At 36.9% G+C, this 16,503-nt stretch overlaps 1 protein-coding gene across 2 annotated transcripts in view; it reads right to left on the reverse strand.

The window, feature by feature from the left end:
• Positions 1 to 2,714: 2,714 nt before the first annotated feature.
• smoc2 (SPARC related modular calcium binding 2) overlaps positions 2,715 to 16,503 on the reverse strand; it is a 29,061-nt gene continuing 15,272 nt past the window's right edge. Inside the window, exons 6-13 of one of the 2 annotated variants that reach the window (XM_087802963.1) lie at positions 16,014 to 16,061; positions 14,109 to 14,183; positions 10,623 to 10,809; positions 10,471 to 10,553; positions 5,081 to 5,180; positions 4,716 to 4,963; positions 3,885 to 3,922; positions 2,715 to 2,837 (exon numbers count right to left, since the gene is read on the reverse strand). In XM_087802963.1, coding sequence (XP_087659089.1) covers positions 2,814 to 2,837; positions 3,885 to 3,922; positions 4,716 to 4,963; positions 5,081 to 5,180; positions 10,471 to 10,553; positions 10,623 to 10,809; positions 14,109 to 14,183; positions 16,014 to 16,061 — 803 coding nt within the window. In that variant the 3' untranslated portion in view covers positions 2,715 to 2,813. Of the gene's footprint in view, positions 2,838 to 3,884; positions 3,923 to 4,715; positions 4,964 to 5,080; positions 5,181 to 10,470; positions 10,554 to 10,622; positions 10,810 to 14,108; positions 14,184 to 16,013; positions 16,095 to 16,503 lie in introns of both variants that reach the window. The other variant, XM_087802964.1, reaches the window with a different exon arrangement.

A 16,503-nucleotide genomic window follows, 5' to 3' on the forward strand; every position in this document is an offset into this window, starting at 1 on the left:
TTTATGTCTAAAGGATTAATAATTGCGTTGTTTCAGACTAAAAGGGTATAATTACAGAAGAAACGCATTTTTCAAGTTTTTTTTTCTTTCGTATTGCCAAAATGATCAAATCAATTTGACTAGTGAGCTAATGCTATTAGCAACACAGATAACATGCTCTCCAATGTCCCTGTACTATTCTTATCATTCCATTAGGCGTTATAATCCTGCTTGTGATAACAAACTACAGTAAATAGGACGATCTGAATATGGTTTGAACCCAAAATAGACACTTCCATTTATCTGTATCTTATATTTTAAGCATAAAAATTGACAGAGCAGGTTACTAACGCAGCATCCAGCTATACATTTACATGACTTCTTTAAGATATATTACCTCATAAGTTCATCTGTTATTTACTATTAAATTAGCACCACATAAGCTAACACAGGTACAGATCAACTAGTTCGGTCTTGATCACGCTTTTTACCACTTTAAATAATAAGTGTAGTCCAAACTAAAAGAGTTTCTTGGATTCATGATTGTCTTGAGAAATCCGTACGTTAGTAAAGTTTAATTATCTTGGAACGGATTAGCCAACATGAATGCCGATAGGACTGTCGAACAGATGATCTTTTCTTACAGCAACAACTAAAAACAACTGTATATGAATAAACGAAAGGCTTCTGTTTATGGGTCAAATTAGGCTTTTCCACGGCTGGTATGGTGAAAGTGCTTAAGAATGTTATCCACCACTAATCCACCATCTTAGAGAAGCACTAATCTTTCCTCTGTGTTCCTGTTAAAACCAGACCATTGGGCTGGATTATATCACGGAAAGGAGACTAATGTGTTAATCATAAATTCTAAGCCTGACTGAGCAGTTCAGTTTCGGGTCACAGGCGGGTAGAAAACTACCTTGACAAGAAGTTGACTTACCAGCATCATCATGTCGGGACTGAAGCTGAAGGTTCACGATTAGAGCGAACTCAACGATGCAAGGTGCTACAACACAGACCAGGTCTTCAGAAAACTAAATTCAAAGAGTCTTTTTAGTTTCAAAATACATACTTTCTTCTTCTTTGTAATTTACTTTCTATTAAATAAGAAGTGTTGGGATTGGATTCTCTAAATCCACCTTATTTCTATATATCAATTGCTATTTATAATCTCTTATTGATACCAAACAGCCTGTCAAAGTAAAAAAAGCTCTTACAATGTAATCTCTTTATGTCAATTGTTCCTGAAATCATACGTGGTTGTGGCGCAATGACACGTTTAGAATAAAAAGAGAAAGAAAATCTTTGTTCACACATTCAAGGGTAACTCCAAGATGCAGTAAGTTCCTCATCATAATCATGTTTTAAAGTTATTTCTTTATAAAGTTCTCCCCCGTCTGAAATCTCGGCGAACAAGAGGTTATGAGAGCAGTGTCCATTATGAACTAATAATAGCTTCACCCCTCCTCCAGCCAGCTGTAATCATGCAAGCTTTGTTTATACAACGAGTCCCTTGGAGGTGGAGACTTCCTGGATTGATGACGTGCGGTGACAAACCTCGATGTTTGACCACAGAAGAGTGGGCGTGGTTATGGTGAACAAGACTTCATCTCTAGAAAAAGTGTTTCAATTGAAGCATGATGGTCTCTTATCTAAAGGTGTCTTTGAATGCATCGTGGTTGTCTCTCTAAAAAAACATATAACGTTCAAAATGTAGAAAGTATTTTAGCCGCAAATTACAAAATATATATATTTCTAAACAATATATTATATATATATATATATTTATATATATATAAAAAACAAAGTAAATATGTATATGAAATTATATTTGCAAGTTTTTAAATTGTGTGCGTTGTTGCTCCTGTATTCAAAATAAATCTGGGAGGAAGAAAGAATATCTTAAAGAAAAATATTTCTCCAATTTTGCATTAAAGATAGCTGCAATTTAGCTTCAAAAGCTGTTTTTTTTAATCTACTGTGCCTCATGAAATGATCCACATTCTGCCCCCCTGCCTTTATTTTGAAACATGATGGAAGGAAATCTAATGTCACACATGTATCAATAAACAGGGATCAATAAAGTTTTACCTTACCTTACCTTACCTTACCTTACCTTGTGTTTAACCTACTCTTTGGCACAACAGCAGATTTGATCTTTCTTTAGCCTACATAGCAGAAGAAAAATATCAACGCTGCCTCAGGCTTGCTTTTCTCAAAACTGAATGATAGAAGTCCATCGCTATGTATGACTAATGCTTGGCTCCGAAAAAACAAGGTGTGAGAATAAAGCGTCACCAATAAGAACATCATTGAAGCATTACAGGAATAATAAGGAACAGATTGAAGGGATGTATTTTGTTGTCACACATCAACACAGGCTTATAAAAGAGTTTCTTTATTTCTAAATGAATACATTGTAGGACGTTTTTCATGATGCACATTTGAAACATTCTTGCCGTATAGAGCACAGGGAGAGATGCAAGGAAATGGAATGTCTATGTTTGTTAGGCAAACTGTTCGTCATCATCATCATCAACAGCCCAGGAAGAGCAAAAACAAAACGAAAAAAAAAAAGCACTGAACACAAAACTTGTACAACTTTGAACATTTTTTTTTAGACACAAAAAGGACACATACATTGTATGTGTTATATAATTTCTGTTTGCTAACGACATCATTCACAGATTCAGCAGTCTGTTTAAATACCTCATTTCTACAAAGTGAATTTACAATTTTTCTTAAAGTACAAAGTGCAAATACTATGGTTTCCATTGTTGCCAGTTGGTGAGGGCGGAATCTCCGGGGGCAGAGGAAGGGTCTCGGTTGATGTGTTAGCCTTGTTTCTTCGAAGGATTCTAAGAAGAGGAAATCAGAGTTACGTCAGGGGAATATTCGGGCTAATTCCATCCCATCGAAGGTTGACATTTTAATTCCGTTTTGACAGATTAACTGTGAGAAATATTGAACTGTCGGAGAAGCAGCGGTTAAATCCCCGTTTTTTTTTCAGACAGCAATGTTGATGGAAAAACCACTTACTTTATATTTGGGTTATTATTCTTTGACATAAACAGGCAGTTTATGCTGGTGTTGAAAGATGAATGAAGTGCGGTGAGCTTTAATACACATGTGTTTTTATACCAGAACATCATGCATACGTGAAATGTATTCCTGCAATCCCTGTCTTTCAAAAGTTTGGAATATAAACAGTGAAGTTTTTTTTTATTGATAGTTCAAGACCTTAAAGATAATTTGATTCATAGAGTAGGATAAAACTTAAACTACGATAAGCTTGAAGCGCAATAAACGAAACAGTTTACGTGATTGTGTGATTAAAATATTGTGTAACGTCATCAGTTTTATTTCAAAATGCAAGAAAGTCATGTTAGGCAACGAAAAAGATAAATAGATCACAGCTGAACCACTCTCCATAAATATCATATAACAATTTTGTCAAGCAATATTAAAGTTTATATATACTCCACTACTGTAGGGGGAGCCAGAGAGTTACACTTCAATGTTGCTCCTTAATTAGTGAAATACCAAAGAATGCTCAACTTTAGCTCTTTGAGGGAACTTGTGTCCATTTTATGTGGAGTATATACTGTATGTTCCCATCAGTTCCTGTGTTTGTTTCCTCCAGTTTCCTCCCAATTGATAAACGTATAGAGATTGATTGACGTCTCTAAATCTTTTACCGATGTGAGTGTGTACAAGTGTGTGTTACGATCTGTTCATGGTGTCACCTGCCTTTCGCCCAAACTAGCTGGGACAACATAAAGACTCCTTGCAGATGAATTAGTTTAAGAAAACAAACGATAAACTGGATTTTTCTGATGATTTTTTTGGGAGGAACAAAGAGAACATAATAAAGGCTTTTTATCAATACACAGTGATTTACTTACTAGTTTACTGGAAGGCAATCCGTCTCCTGTTTTGGCACCTGTGACAGAATTACAGATAAGTGTCAGCACATCATCACAGACACAAGCGCAAGATTCTATATTTTCCACATTTTATCTAATAACTCCTTTAAAACTATTTGAATACAATCTTTAGCAGGCAAATACTTGAGCAGAGTTTTTCCAGCCTTTGTGGGAAACTATACAATATTACATCTTGAACTAAATGAATACAAATTATGGAAATGTTTAAATTATTAATTAATTAAATTAAAATTATTATTAAAAGTAAAATATTTGCGGATATACTGTAAGTTATTATCCAAATACATTTTGAAAAAGGGAAACAATGCTAGGTTATCCCAGTTTAGACAGTTAACTTTAAAATAATATGTAAACACCAATCATTCTCATTCAATGCATTTCTCATTGGTTTAAAATCCCTCTTTTACAGTGACACATTTTAGGTACATGGTGGTGGAACAGTTAAAATAACACGGTTGTTTATGAGTATAATGTTTAAAACCAATTTGAAGTATTATCCAGAACTCTTTTTTTTTTAAACTATATTTAACTATTAAAAAAGTCAGCAAACGGGGATCCTACAGGAGAAGGAATAAGATTCAAGCAAAATCCTGGCCCAGTTTAAAAGTCTTTCATTTGAAAAAAGGTCTATGACTTGACTGTGTGGTACTGAACTGAAGCGTTTCCAGTTTAAATGTATCAAACATCTCAAGCACGTCTACTTTTTTCTAACAAAAAGCAGCATATTCCCGTCAACCATCCTCACTAATGTGTACATCTTTGGTTGGTTTTGTGGATCCGCGGACTCACCCTCCTCCTTGGTGACCCCCAGGCAGCCCATCAGTTCCTGCAGAGACAGGGCCTTGTCGTTGCTGATGTCGCAGTACTCCACGAACTTCTTCACACACTTTTTTGGCTTGGATTTCTTGCGCAGGAAGCGCTTGAATGGCTTGATCTCTTTCTTCCCGATGTCGCCGCTGGAGTTTTTGTCCAGCTGGCTGAAGTACCAGTGGACCACCCTCTCTTCCAGTGTGTGGTTCGGGTCCGGCTCCGCCATCCTACGAATACACACCGCGATAACAGAAAGATTGATTCGTGTTGCTATACATGACAGAATTCGATGTAATACATGAGTAATCGTTGAATGATACTAATCCATTTTTGGATCGTCATACCTTCCGGCGGATGCTGGATCTGTAACGGCGTGCACCATGTCTGTCGACAGGGCGTCAAGAACGCTTGTCAGAAACTCTGTTTTCTTAGCCCCGGGACAGCCTGGAAAAAAATAAGCCAGACAAACGTGTGTGAGTGTACATTGTGCAGCTCGTATTGGAAGACGTTGCATGTATATCAACAAGCTGAGAAAAACACCGTCGGAGCGAGGAATGCCGCCGTCATAGGTGGCCCTAATAAATGTCTGCGCAGGGACGTCATGTAGCAGTCGGCGAAGGTTTCGACTTTGAGCACCACATAAATACGGTGGAGGAGAGTATGAACCCAAACAAACCTCTCACGGTTGTCTTGAGACTCGCTCTCGTAACGTGTCAAACCTCCCCTCCTCGGCAGGAGGAAGAAGGTACCTGCCAATCATGGAGGAGGCCCATGAGCGGCTCAGACAGCTGGAGGCGAAGTAGACGCTCACGATCACGACACAAGGTTTCTAGACACTATATGAGATATTAAATTGACAGACACATTGTTATTAAGGGATGTCTGGGACTCGTAGGTATTCATCTCCTCGCGTATGTATTTGTAGCGGGGAAACCGAAATCTCATGAATGGAAAATCCCACTTTTTACTGCGAGTGGAGACGGCGGTTACATGCGAAATGATGGGAAAGGGAATTAAAAACAGACAACTGGGTGGAATGACTCTAATAATAGTCTCTGTCTGTAAGGCCATATAGTTTTAAGAGTGACGAGGCCAAAGTTGCCCTGGAAGGGCTAAAGGCTAAAGAGGTCTAAGACCCTCCGCTTTCTCACAGTCCGGCTCCCTTCTGCGATCCTGCCGCTACTCTTTTTTTACGGCCTAAGCCTGCGGGGCCAGATTCTCCTGAGCTGGAGATAATAGCATGCTTTACTCTTTGCTAACAGGTGGCGACCAGCACCGGGGTAAACACCCAGCATCTTAGCTTCCACTCCACCTTTCCCCTGCTTTCTGCAGTGGCCACGTCTGAACACGGGCACAAGCCCAAACGTTTCCACTTTAAACACCGAGCATTTAAGTTTTGACCCTCCCTGGCTTCAGCCCAGTAAAATATCGGGCCCACCTGTTGACGGTCAGGATGAGCCACGTGTGGTAAAAAAAAGTCTAGACACGGTTTCACCTTCAGACACTGGCTATGTTAACATGATAACAGCTTGAATTAGCTAGTTGGTCTTATGAAATTATTAACCTGTACATGGAGGTGAAAAACCGAATAATTCAGGAAGTGATGTCATTGAGTCATTGGCAGGTAGCATCGTACAATGATTAGCTCAATAATCTGAAATCCTCATGAAATGGCCCTTGTGTGTTTTTTTATTGCAACCAGATTCAGACAAAAAGTCTTTCATAAGATTTAGTGATTACGTACTTGAAATCTCGCCATAGTTCAACGATGACTGAGGACGAGAAGATACAGTCGACTCCAGCAGCTTTTAAAGCTGATGAATCATGTGGTCTGTTAATCCACAACACAAAAGTATTCGACAATACTACAAATATATCCTTGTTCCTACAGTATCACAATATATAGAAATATATCATATCATTAACCCTGTATCATGATATGTATCGTATCACCAAATTCTACCCAGCTCTAGTAATAATCACACGGACAATAAAACAAATATCTATCTTTGATTCATGTTTCAAAACTTCATCTATAATACAGTGATTATTAAACAATGTAGTTGTATTAGAATCAGTGACAAGAACCTACTCTCTCTTTGCTATTGATGCTTGAAACTAAAGATTCTGGTTAAATTCAGGGCAGGAGTTGCTAATAAGATACTTTCTATCGCTTGAGTTTGAAGTACTAGTAAACTTCTAACCTTTACGTGTTTATCTTTGGATGATGTTTCTTAAATGTAGAATTTAAAATGTAAAATGTAGAAGACAGAATTTGGAGTTTATGTGACTACAAAAAAGAGAAACAATAGAACACAATTGGAATTTGTGTCCAAAAATATATTTAATTTGAAAGCATTTAAAACAAAATATTTTGGGAGCAGCTACAGTAAAAGAACGAAGGATTGGCTGAGAAACGTGAGGGTCCAACATCATAAACACAACTGTTGGTTGAGCCTCGTCTTCCAATTGGAAAAGTGAAAAAATATATAAATATATTTCGTTTTTTTCTTTGAATGTAAAGTACATTCACTTCTGTCCGCTAACTCTGGTGGTGTCACCTTTAAACATGTCCATGTTTTTGCTCTAAACTAAATAAAGGTTCCTAACAATAATACCTAGTGTTCCACTGGTTCTGTATCTGCTAAAACCTTATTGATACTTCACTGTCACTTCATTCTTTAGCTTCTTTGACTCCTGATCATCATATCAAATTGATTATTGATCGACAATTATGAGTTTGAAAAAGAAGCCACAATGATTGATGAACGCTCTGCTGCTTCCTATGACCTGCTTGACGTGTTGCTGCGCATGTAACTGTCAATAAGAAGCTGTTTTATGACGTGAAGCCACACAGCCCACAGCCTTGTCAGCACTCACAGCCACAGCTCTCCATACCTGACCCCGGTAGAGAGCCGCGATGTCTCTCCGGAGGGGGAGCTAGCCAAACACTTTGCTTTCCTCACCTGCTGCTTTCAGGGCAAGTGGCTCCGTTCTCGCATCTCGCCCCATAAACCTTTCAACAGCAGCGCTTTGACAGCAAATAAGCTACAGGCAACGTTTATGATCAACCTCTGGTTTATACAGTGACATAGTTTACAGGCATTGACGCAACTGCTCATAAAGCAAATAAGATGCTGTGTTGTTGGATTCTGTTCAAGTCTGCTTAATAATGGACGTCAGTGTATTCTCTTTAGCCTTTTTTTTTCTGGTTGTGCAACTTTCCTTGATGTTAAAAAAATATTTAGTTTCTGCTGTTTAGAGAAAACCATTCATTTTTTTTCTCAACATAAGGTGCCATTTGTAACAAAAATAAATATTTTGAATTCTTACATTAAATGTCAGCATCTTTGTCAGTCATGTTTCCATGACTCCTTTAAAGCTCATTGAAAAATATTTAACATTTAAATTACAGTATGTAGCAACAATAGCTGTAACTAAACCATTCTTGAAAGTTCAGTCAAGTAGTCTTGATAGTATTTCACATATACTCAAATGTTCATTGACAGTTTTGATCAGTTCATTTTCAAGATAGTGTTGTACAATCTATACTCTACATGGTTCAATAGACATATACATATATTCTTATTCAATATATACCAGACGTTTGTTTGACTAATATAAAACCGCAAGTCCCATAATGCACTGCAGAAGATGATAATCCTAATTTAAACTGGAAGCTCTGGATTTGTAATACAAATTTGTGAAGACTGTCCAGGATCATAATCATCACTATTCCATTACTAAACTACAAAAGCACTCAGTTGGTGCATACCTCTACCGAGGAGCTCTTTTACACTATTACAAAAAAAACACCTCAAACAATCAAATAAAAAAAATAACAACTTCAATGATTTTATAATTCGGAATTTACGTTTCCTGCCATTGTGTAAACTGCCGCTAACACAAATATATATATTTTTTAATGATGGCCTGGTATGTTTTATGAAGTAATTTTTTTCTGCTAGTTATAAATGTAGTTAGGTGCGTAAGCAGCAGCGATTAGGAGCCATTCATGTGTATATAAAAAAAAAAAACTGTAACCAATTTTAACTAAAATGATGGTATTGATGCCAGCAGTCGGTAGACATTATCTTTTTTCTAGTTAAATGGAGAAAAATGATTGAAATATCTGTTAAGCTGTGTTACAACGATGTTTAAAAGTCACGTGACCACAGAGCGAAAGCTGAAATGTTGTGTAAACGCAGCACCTGCGAGCGAAACCGCTCGACTCGGGTCTGGCACGTCTCTATATAAATAGTGGAAGAACAGTCGCTGGTCTGTTCAGACATCCCTGGATTATTAGCTTGTTTACCAAACCACCAAGAAGAATATGTGCCAAATACCAATAAACGTTTTTAATAAACCTTGACTTTTTCGGATATGGAATGGTTGTAGTTATAATGCTGAGTTTTGGAAATAAATATTTAGCTACCAAAGCGACATTATTAAAGTTTTTTTCTTGATTAAATAAAGTTAAATTCCATCTTTCATATTTTTAAATGAAAATACTAAATTACAAACTGTCAGTTAAAGCGCCAGTGTATCCAACATGTGTAAATACATTGGAATAAATACATTTGTGGGTTACTTCTACCTTCTGTTAGCTGGATGAAGTTCTGAGCGAATGTCAGTGTTGACTATTTGACAAGAAAAATGGTATTTTTGTGCCGTTCTGGATTACCAGACGAGAAAACTCTCGTGAACCGCACAAAATTGATTCTCCTTGAGGAAATTTGTGGTATAAGAATACACAACTCCTGAATTATGGAAGTTTTTTCGAAACTGATCAAATGAGCTCATTGGCAGAGGCATGCTCTTTATGAGTCCCTTTCCAGTTTATAAATATCTAAAAGTAAAATTTCCCAAAAAACATATTAATGTAAGACTTTTATTTTGATGGACTTTTATAATTGAAAGCATGAGAATAAACTTGTAAATCTAGTATTTCAGAAATGCATGTGAAAGTGAAAATTTTAATTTCATGTTTAAATGGCTTTTTGACACTCAAAAGTGTTTAATATAAATTTTCACCACTTTAGAATGATTTGCAAAATTCTTAAGATCTTCTTTCAGTCTCATCGATTTTTTTTATTTCAAATGTATTGGGTTGAAATACAGTTAGAAATATGTTGTTTATAATTATAATTCTTAATGTTGTAAAATACAGTTAAAAATAAACAAATCAAACTATGGTAAATATTCTGAGGAACTTCTTAATGTTGTAAAATAAATTTTAAAATAAATAAATCAAATTATGGTAAATATTCGGAGGACATTGTTAATGTTCACACTTGTTCATTTCAAGTCCAAATGAATGAATTCAAAGGTCATCTGTAGGTCATTAATAATTCCACAAAAATAAACGGTTCTGATAATGAATTCTTAAACGACCTCCTCACTAATCAACGGTGGATTAGATCCGTCATTACCTGTCTCCGACATCCTATTATCTGTTATCTCCACAGCTCTTCCCTGCTGTCTCGCCACTATCTTCAGTGATACCGCTATCCTCCATCTCCCGTGTCAGGGCCCCCCCCGATTAATCCCCCTCACGGTGCTCCATCTCTGTCTCCTGGCTTACTGGGTTTCTGGCAAACCTCAAGACGTTATCAAGCATTTCCTCCACCGATCCCGATGTCAACAACACACTCTTTATCTCGGCCTCCGAGCGGCGGTTGGTGGCGGAGGAGCTTCACCATGTGGTCTGAGCGGAGAGGAAAAGCAGATGTACCTTGGAGGTGTCTGCTTCTGTAATGGTCCTTGGGCTTGGTCGGGTGGGCTCTGGCGTTGCCGTCACACTTGGGCTGCTCGTACCTGACGGAGACGCTTTAAAGTCAGTTGAATTTATCCAAAGTGGGACCTCTAATAATTCCATGGTCTCACCTGGTGGAGGTGCCGGGTATGGGTCGCCCGGTGTCCACCAACACACACCAGCAGTAGCCGGTGGAGGGGTGGCACTGGACCGGTTTGTAGAGACCCCCGTGAGCACAGTCCGGCACAAACACGGCGTCGTTTTTGTGTAGTCTGGCTTCTTCCTGAGCCGACTGCTGCTCCTGGTCACATGACGAGGCTGGAACACAGAGGTGAGGTTAGGAAGGAAACTTTTTGACAGACTTTGTGTTTCTGTGGGGACCTAGTTCGACCTTTACTGACCTTGTCCAGTCATTCTAAGGTTATATAAATATGTATATAATAATATATTATATGTAATATAAATGTGATTGACTGTAAAGTAAAAACCCTTCTATATACATTAATATAACATCTATTTTTAAATAAGTCATTTATTACCTTGTGACTATGAATGAAATATAATCCAAGCAATATCGCTAATGATTAATTAAAAATATTTTGTCCTGATAACATCTTCAAAAACAACATATTAAAAGCTTATTTTAATTTTTATTAAAAAACATTTATCCGGAAATGTATGTTGGTATGTTTCCTTGTTTGTTCTTATGCTCTAATTAGTATTAGAATATAAAATTAAACAAAATTATACACTTTATCATTTATTACTTTGTGAGTTTTTCATTTTGTTTTATCTTTTAACTATATTTTTATTCACATTTTCTCTAGATTTATTAACTTTTAAAGCAATTAAAAACCATGCAAACTGCCTTGTGTTTATGTGATGCCTTTAAATTAAGTCTTAATTTATTTCCTCATTTAACCTTTAAACATGAAATCACTACATTTAAAAAAAATGTAAAATGTTAACCCAAAAATGTGTGTGTGGGACAATCAAAAAGGTAAATTCTTAAATGTTTTTTTGATTTAGCTGTGTAGATGAAATGTGTTCAATGAAACCATGTTTTTTTTATAACATATTTACTCAAATTTTAATTGGAATTCGAAGTCTTTATATGATAATTACATCTTCCTTACCATCTATTGATTCAATATTTCTCCAAATTGATTATAAAAAAGATTTGTTTTAGCAACAAGCTAGTTGAGTGCAGCTTCAATCCAACTTACAAAAGTTTTATTGTTTTTTTACTGATATAAAATGGTCTCACAAGTGTTTTTTTTTTCTTTTCTTTCCAGCCTGCAAACCTCCAGAGTGCAGAAGACAAAGGGTGGAGAGCGAGTGCTCGGAGAGCCGGCGTGTGCAGACGACTCTATCAGCCCCCTGTGGCACTGTTTACGGACATTAATGGGCTAATGACTAAGTACAGCTCCCTATGCCTCAAGTTAAGTAAATATTATGACACTCGACTGCCCTTTGTGGATGTGTGTGACAGTGAGAGTCACAGACGGGACAAAGACTTAACAGCGGCCGCTCGGGCCTTTAGTGTTTACACGTCCATGAATCTCAGGAAACACTGCGACTCTTCCTGATCCTCCTCTGAGCGTCGGAACCATTGATCTGTCGCAGCTTCCACAGGATTAGGAGAACTTTTTTTTGGTTCCGTTTCATGAAAATCTTTAGCTCCACAATAGGAAGGAAAAATGCTTGGAGTTCCAGCGTCTCGCTACAGTTCTTCTCTTCTAAGAAGTCGTAATCAAAACCACCGTTTCTCAGAGTCAAATATTCTAATGATATTCACACACAAACATGCAAACGAGTATTTCTCTCAGAGCCACATGTGTAAAAGTATTGTTTCATATTTACAGTGAGCAGTCGAGCTAAGCTCAAAGCTGTTGGTCCAACCTAATATTTGGGAAAACATGCAGGTGAGAAAGTCTGAATATTTAGGTGGAACTTTTCACTCAACACATTTTGTTTGTTTAAGTATTTCATTCACAAATATAAATGTAAATTTGAGGAATTTTGATTTTGTCACAATTAAATTCATAGTTTCCTTTTTTTTTGTTTCAGGATATAAATTAATGTTTTTATCACTTCTTTTGCCTGTTTTACTTTTATATGTTTAGTTAATTAAGGGTTTTCGATGTCCTCAATCGCCGAAAAAAGCGCCTCTATGTCAAATGTATTCTTTTTTTTCTTTTTTTTTATCTCTAAGCTAATAACAGTTAGCAACAACGAAAACAAGAACTTCTCAATGCTAATAATATTTACTTCAACCAATAATTCAATCATTTTTGTTAGACCTAGATTTGTAAAAAGCCGTGTATTTTCGTATTTGCCAAAAACTTCAAGATTAATATCTGTACTTTGAATAAAGCTGTGTCATTGTCTTCAGTTGGTTGATATGAGTTGCAAAAGACGCGCATATTAAAATGACATCATGCAGTATTCATTAAAAATTATTTAAAAGGTATCTTAAATAGATCTTGGACCTCTAATGTATCATCAGTATGTATCTGTTTGTACAAAACTCTTTTTAAATTTTTAATATTTACTTAAGAAAATGATCTTAAGCCCCGCCCACTGAAAACTTTTTTTCTGAACATCAAATCTTGTTTACTATAACCACACCCACTCTGCAGAGTATGTCAAACGTCCAGGTTATTCACCGCGCATCATCAATCCCCGAAGTCTCAACCTCCAAGGGACTCGTTGTGTAAACAAAGCAGGGAGTGATTAGAGCAGGGCTGGAGGAGGAGTGAAGCCATTATTACATCATAAAGGACTCTGCTCTCGTAACCTCTCATTCACCGAGATTTCAGACGAGAACTTTATAAAGTAATAAGTTCAAAACATGGTCATGATGAGGGACTTACTGCATCTTGGAGAGGAAGACATGGGAGTGAATTAGGAAAGTTCGGTTTTCACATTAGTTGCCCCTTTATTACCTGGATTTTTAGAATAAATAATCCATACATTTCATCAATCTCTGGAGTATGCCAATTATGTGGTTTCCTCGTTTATCTTATCCAATACTGATGACTCATTAGTTATTTTAAAATGGTCTTGGACAAAAAAAAACAAATGTATTCTTCAAAAGATTTCGACAAAGACAACTGTGTTAGTGTAAGTGTGTTTCCTTTCCATACTTTTCTGTAAAATTGTGTTTGTTTGACACAGCCTTTGGAAAGTGAATTACGGTACAAACTGACTATTTTCTTATTAAATACATGTTGAAAGTCTTTATATTTTGTAAATATTGAATGAAAAAAACCCAAAAAGATTAATACTTTCGGGAGGACGGCCCTGGTTTCTGTCAGAACCGGGTCCTATGGTACCAAGTGCGGGCACCCATCCCTGGTAGCGAGTGTCCTATTTCAGTGGTGGACGGCGGATGTGTGTGGTGGGATCATGTGTGGAGCAGAAGACACTCACCACAAGAGATTCTCAGTTTGTACCATGTGCTGATAATTACAGACGCACTGAGAAGTCGATCCCCTTAAAAAAAAAAAAAAAAACCCTGACTCTTTCACAACCCCTGCTTCTTAAAACGACAGGAAGAGCCTCAAACCAAACAGGAAGATGTTGAAAAAAAAAAACACCTGAAGAGAACTCACATGGTGCCTTGGTTCTGTTGTTCTGGCGACTCCGTTCCTGCGCCGTCCACAGAGTTGGGTACTGCGAGATGATATCTGCAAGAAAAACCACCAGAATGGCTTCATTAATTGAAAACACTCCCCTTTAGCGCAGCGGCCAAACCCACGGACTATAAAACATATCAGGGCCGCTGTGAGAGGCGAGCGAACGCGACAGCCCAGAGCAGAAATACGAGGCGAACACAAGTCAAGACTGCGGTTCTCAGCCGCTCATCAAACTCTCGCTGCAACAATCGGCCGGCGCTGCTGTGTGAAATATGAATGTCTGCTACAAGTTTCTCTTTGATCGTCACGGTGAAAACACACACGAAAAAAAAAAGAAGTTCTCATGTTAACGTTGATGATTTTACCAGCCGTCACATAAAAGTCTCAATAAGCTTTTTAAAACTTTGAGGAATGTTTCAGTTAATAGAGAATGAAAGTGCAAGAGGATCAGCGGTTCCATAAAAGTCCACCGCAGAGCTGAGAATGACCAGAGAATCAAATGAACTCTATTTATCATACTTGTAAAAAAAAAAAAAAAAAAGCTCAGACATCTATCTAGGAAAACATAGTTACGAGTGAACCGAAGCCACAAATTTAATTCAAATGTTTTATTAAGATGAGCTGTCTCGGAAGAATGAGACCTATTTCTCTTAAAAAATAGAAATTAAAACATGGCAAGGACAGAAAATCTAGTTAAGCTTGATTTCTACCCACAACAAAAGTATTTTATCTCACACGGCTTAACCTCTTAAATTTGTCAAAAGAAGTTCAGTATATTTCTTAGTATTTTTTCCAAATGTGGTGTTGTTTTTCTTTCCTAATCCAGGATCAGACTGGGGCAAAGTCGCTGTATTAATCCGGTGCAATTGAGGCCGAACTGAGAATGTGGAAACGTTTTTGTATTTTTATTTTGATGTTCAAATATATACGATAATCCATTTTTATTTTATTTTTTACATTATTTGCAGGCAACTATTTACTTAAAAATATTTTGAAAACTTTTTTTAAATAATTTATTTTATTTACTATTGAAAGTGCTATTATAATAATATATGTTAAAATTTTCATTTATTTTGTAATTAATCTTTTTCAAGATTTTATCTGTTTTGTTGGTTGTATTTTTATATATAATAAACTATTACAAATAAACCATTAAACATGTTTTGATGTTTTTATCTCCCCACCTACCTTTTTAAAATTAATTCATTGTTGTTGTTTTTTTATTTTAAGAAAAAATAAAAGTAATATATACGTACCAAAAAAAAAAGTTTATATATATATACTGTATATGGATGATGACATCCTCTGAACAATGTCATCAGTGAAGAGAGAGGAAGATGGAGCAGGAATGCTCCTCCCATGATGCAACACTAATAGACTCAGGGACTCATTCATTCCTCGTGATATTAGTTTGTTTAATTCTGAGTTTGGGGCAGGAGTGAAAAGATGATATTCCATGTTAATCTTTGTATCCTTTTTCTTTGATCTATGTTATTTATCTTTAGATTCCATCATCCTGCACTTTCTTTTTATTGCGCTTTGTTCTTGTTCTTTTTTCATGAATCTATCGTCTGTGTTACTGTGTGCTGGAAAAACAATTTCCCAAAAGAGACCTCCAGAGGAATCAATAAAGTTTTATCTATCTATCTATATTATCTGTGTATATGCTGTAACAATGTGACCGCAATTTGAAGTGAGGTAACCAAAATTAAATCAGAATTAATTCATATTTGATATTTTTACATATGAAACCTTGACAATTTTCCATCCATTCGATCAAACAAAGATAACAGTAACATTCTGTTTATATTTATGTTCCTTAAAGGTTTCTTGACTGATCTGTAAACGGACGAATGAGATTCCGGACGAGGACGAGCTCACCTTCTTCGTCGGCGGAGGGCTGAGGGTCCACCATCAGACCGGTCTCATCTGCATTTAGAATGGAGAATATTTGCAAGGAGACTACAATTACAAGAGTAAACTAGATCACAGAAAACACACAAGTACATGATATTTGCACGTTGCCCGGATGAAGAGGGAAAAGAGAAGATGAGAGGATCAGGAAGAGAGTTCTGCTAGAGGTGACAGAGGGGGGAACAAAAAAACAGTGGTTACATTTTCCAGATTGAGGTCAGTTGAAATGAACGACGGAGCGGCTGACGTCGTCCAGCGGCAGAGAAGGAAGTCGACCAATTAACGGAGGGATCATCCAGCGCCGTGTTTATTCGCTCTCTGTTTGTTTGACTTGTGGCGGGAGCGAGACGGCGATGGAGGGTTTGAAGGGTGAAGCCGCGGTTCACCTCAACTCACTGAGCTCAGAGCACATGACTCAGGAGAAGCTAACAGGCGGCGCCGCAAACAATAAATTCCC

This window comes from Callionymus lyra, chromosome 11 (genome assembly GCF_982586985.1).
Source record: "Callionymus lyra chromosome 11, fCalLyr1.hap1.1, whole genome shotgun sequence".
NCBI classification, from domain to species: domain Eukaryota; kingdom Metazoa; phylum Chordata; class Actinopteri; order Syngnathiformes; family Callionymidae; genus Callionymus; species Callionymus lyra.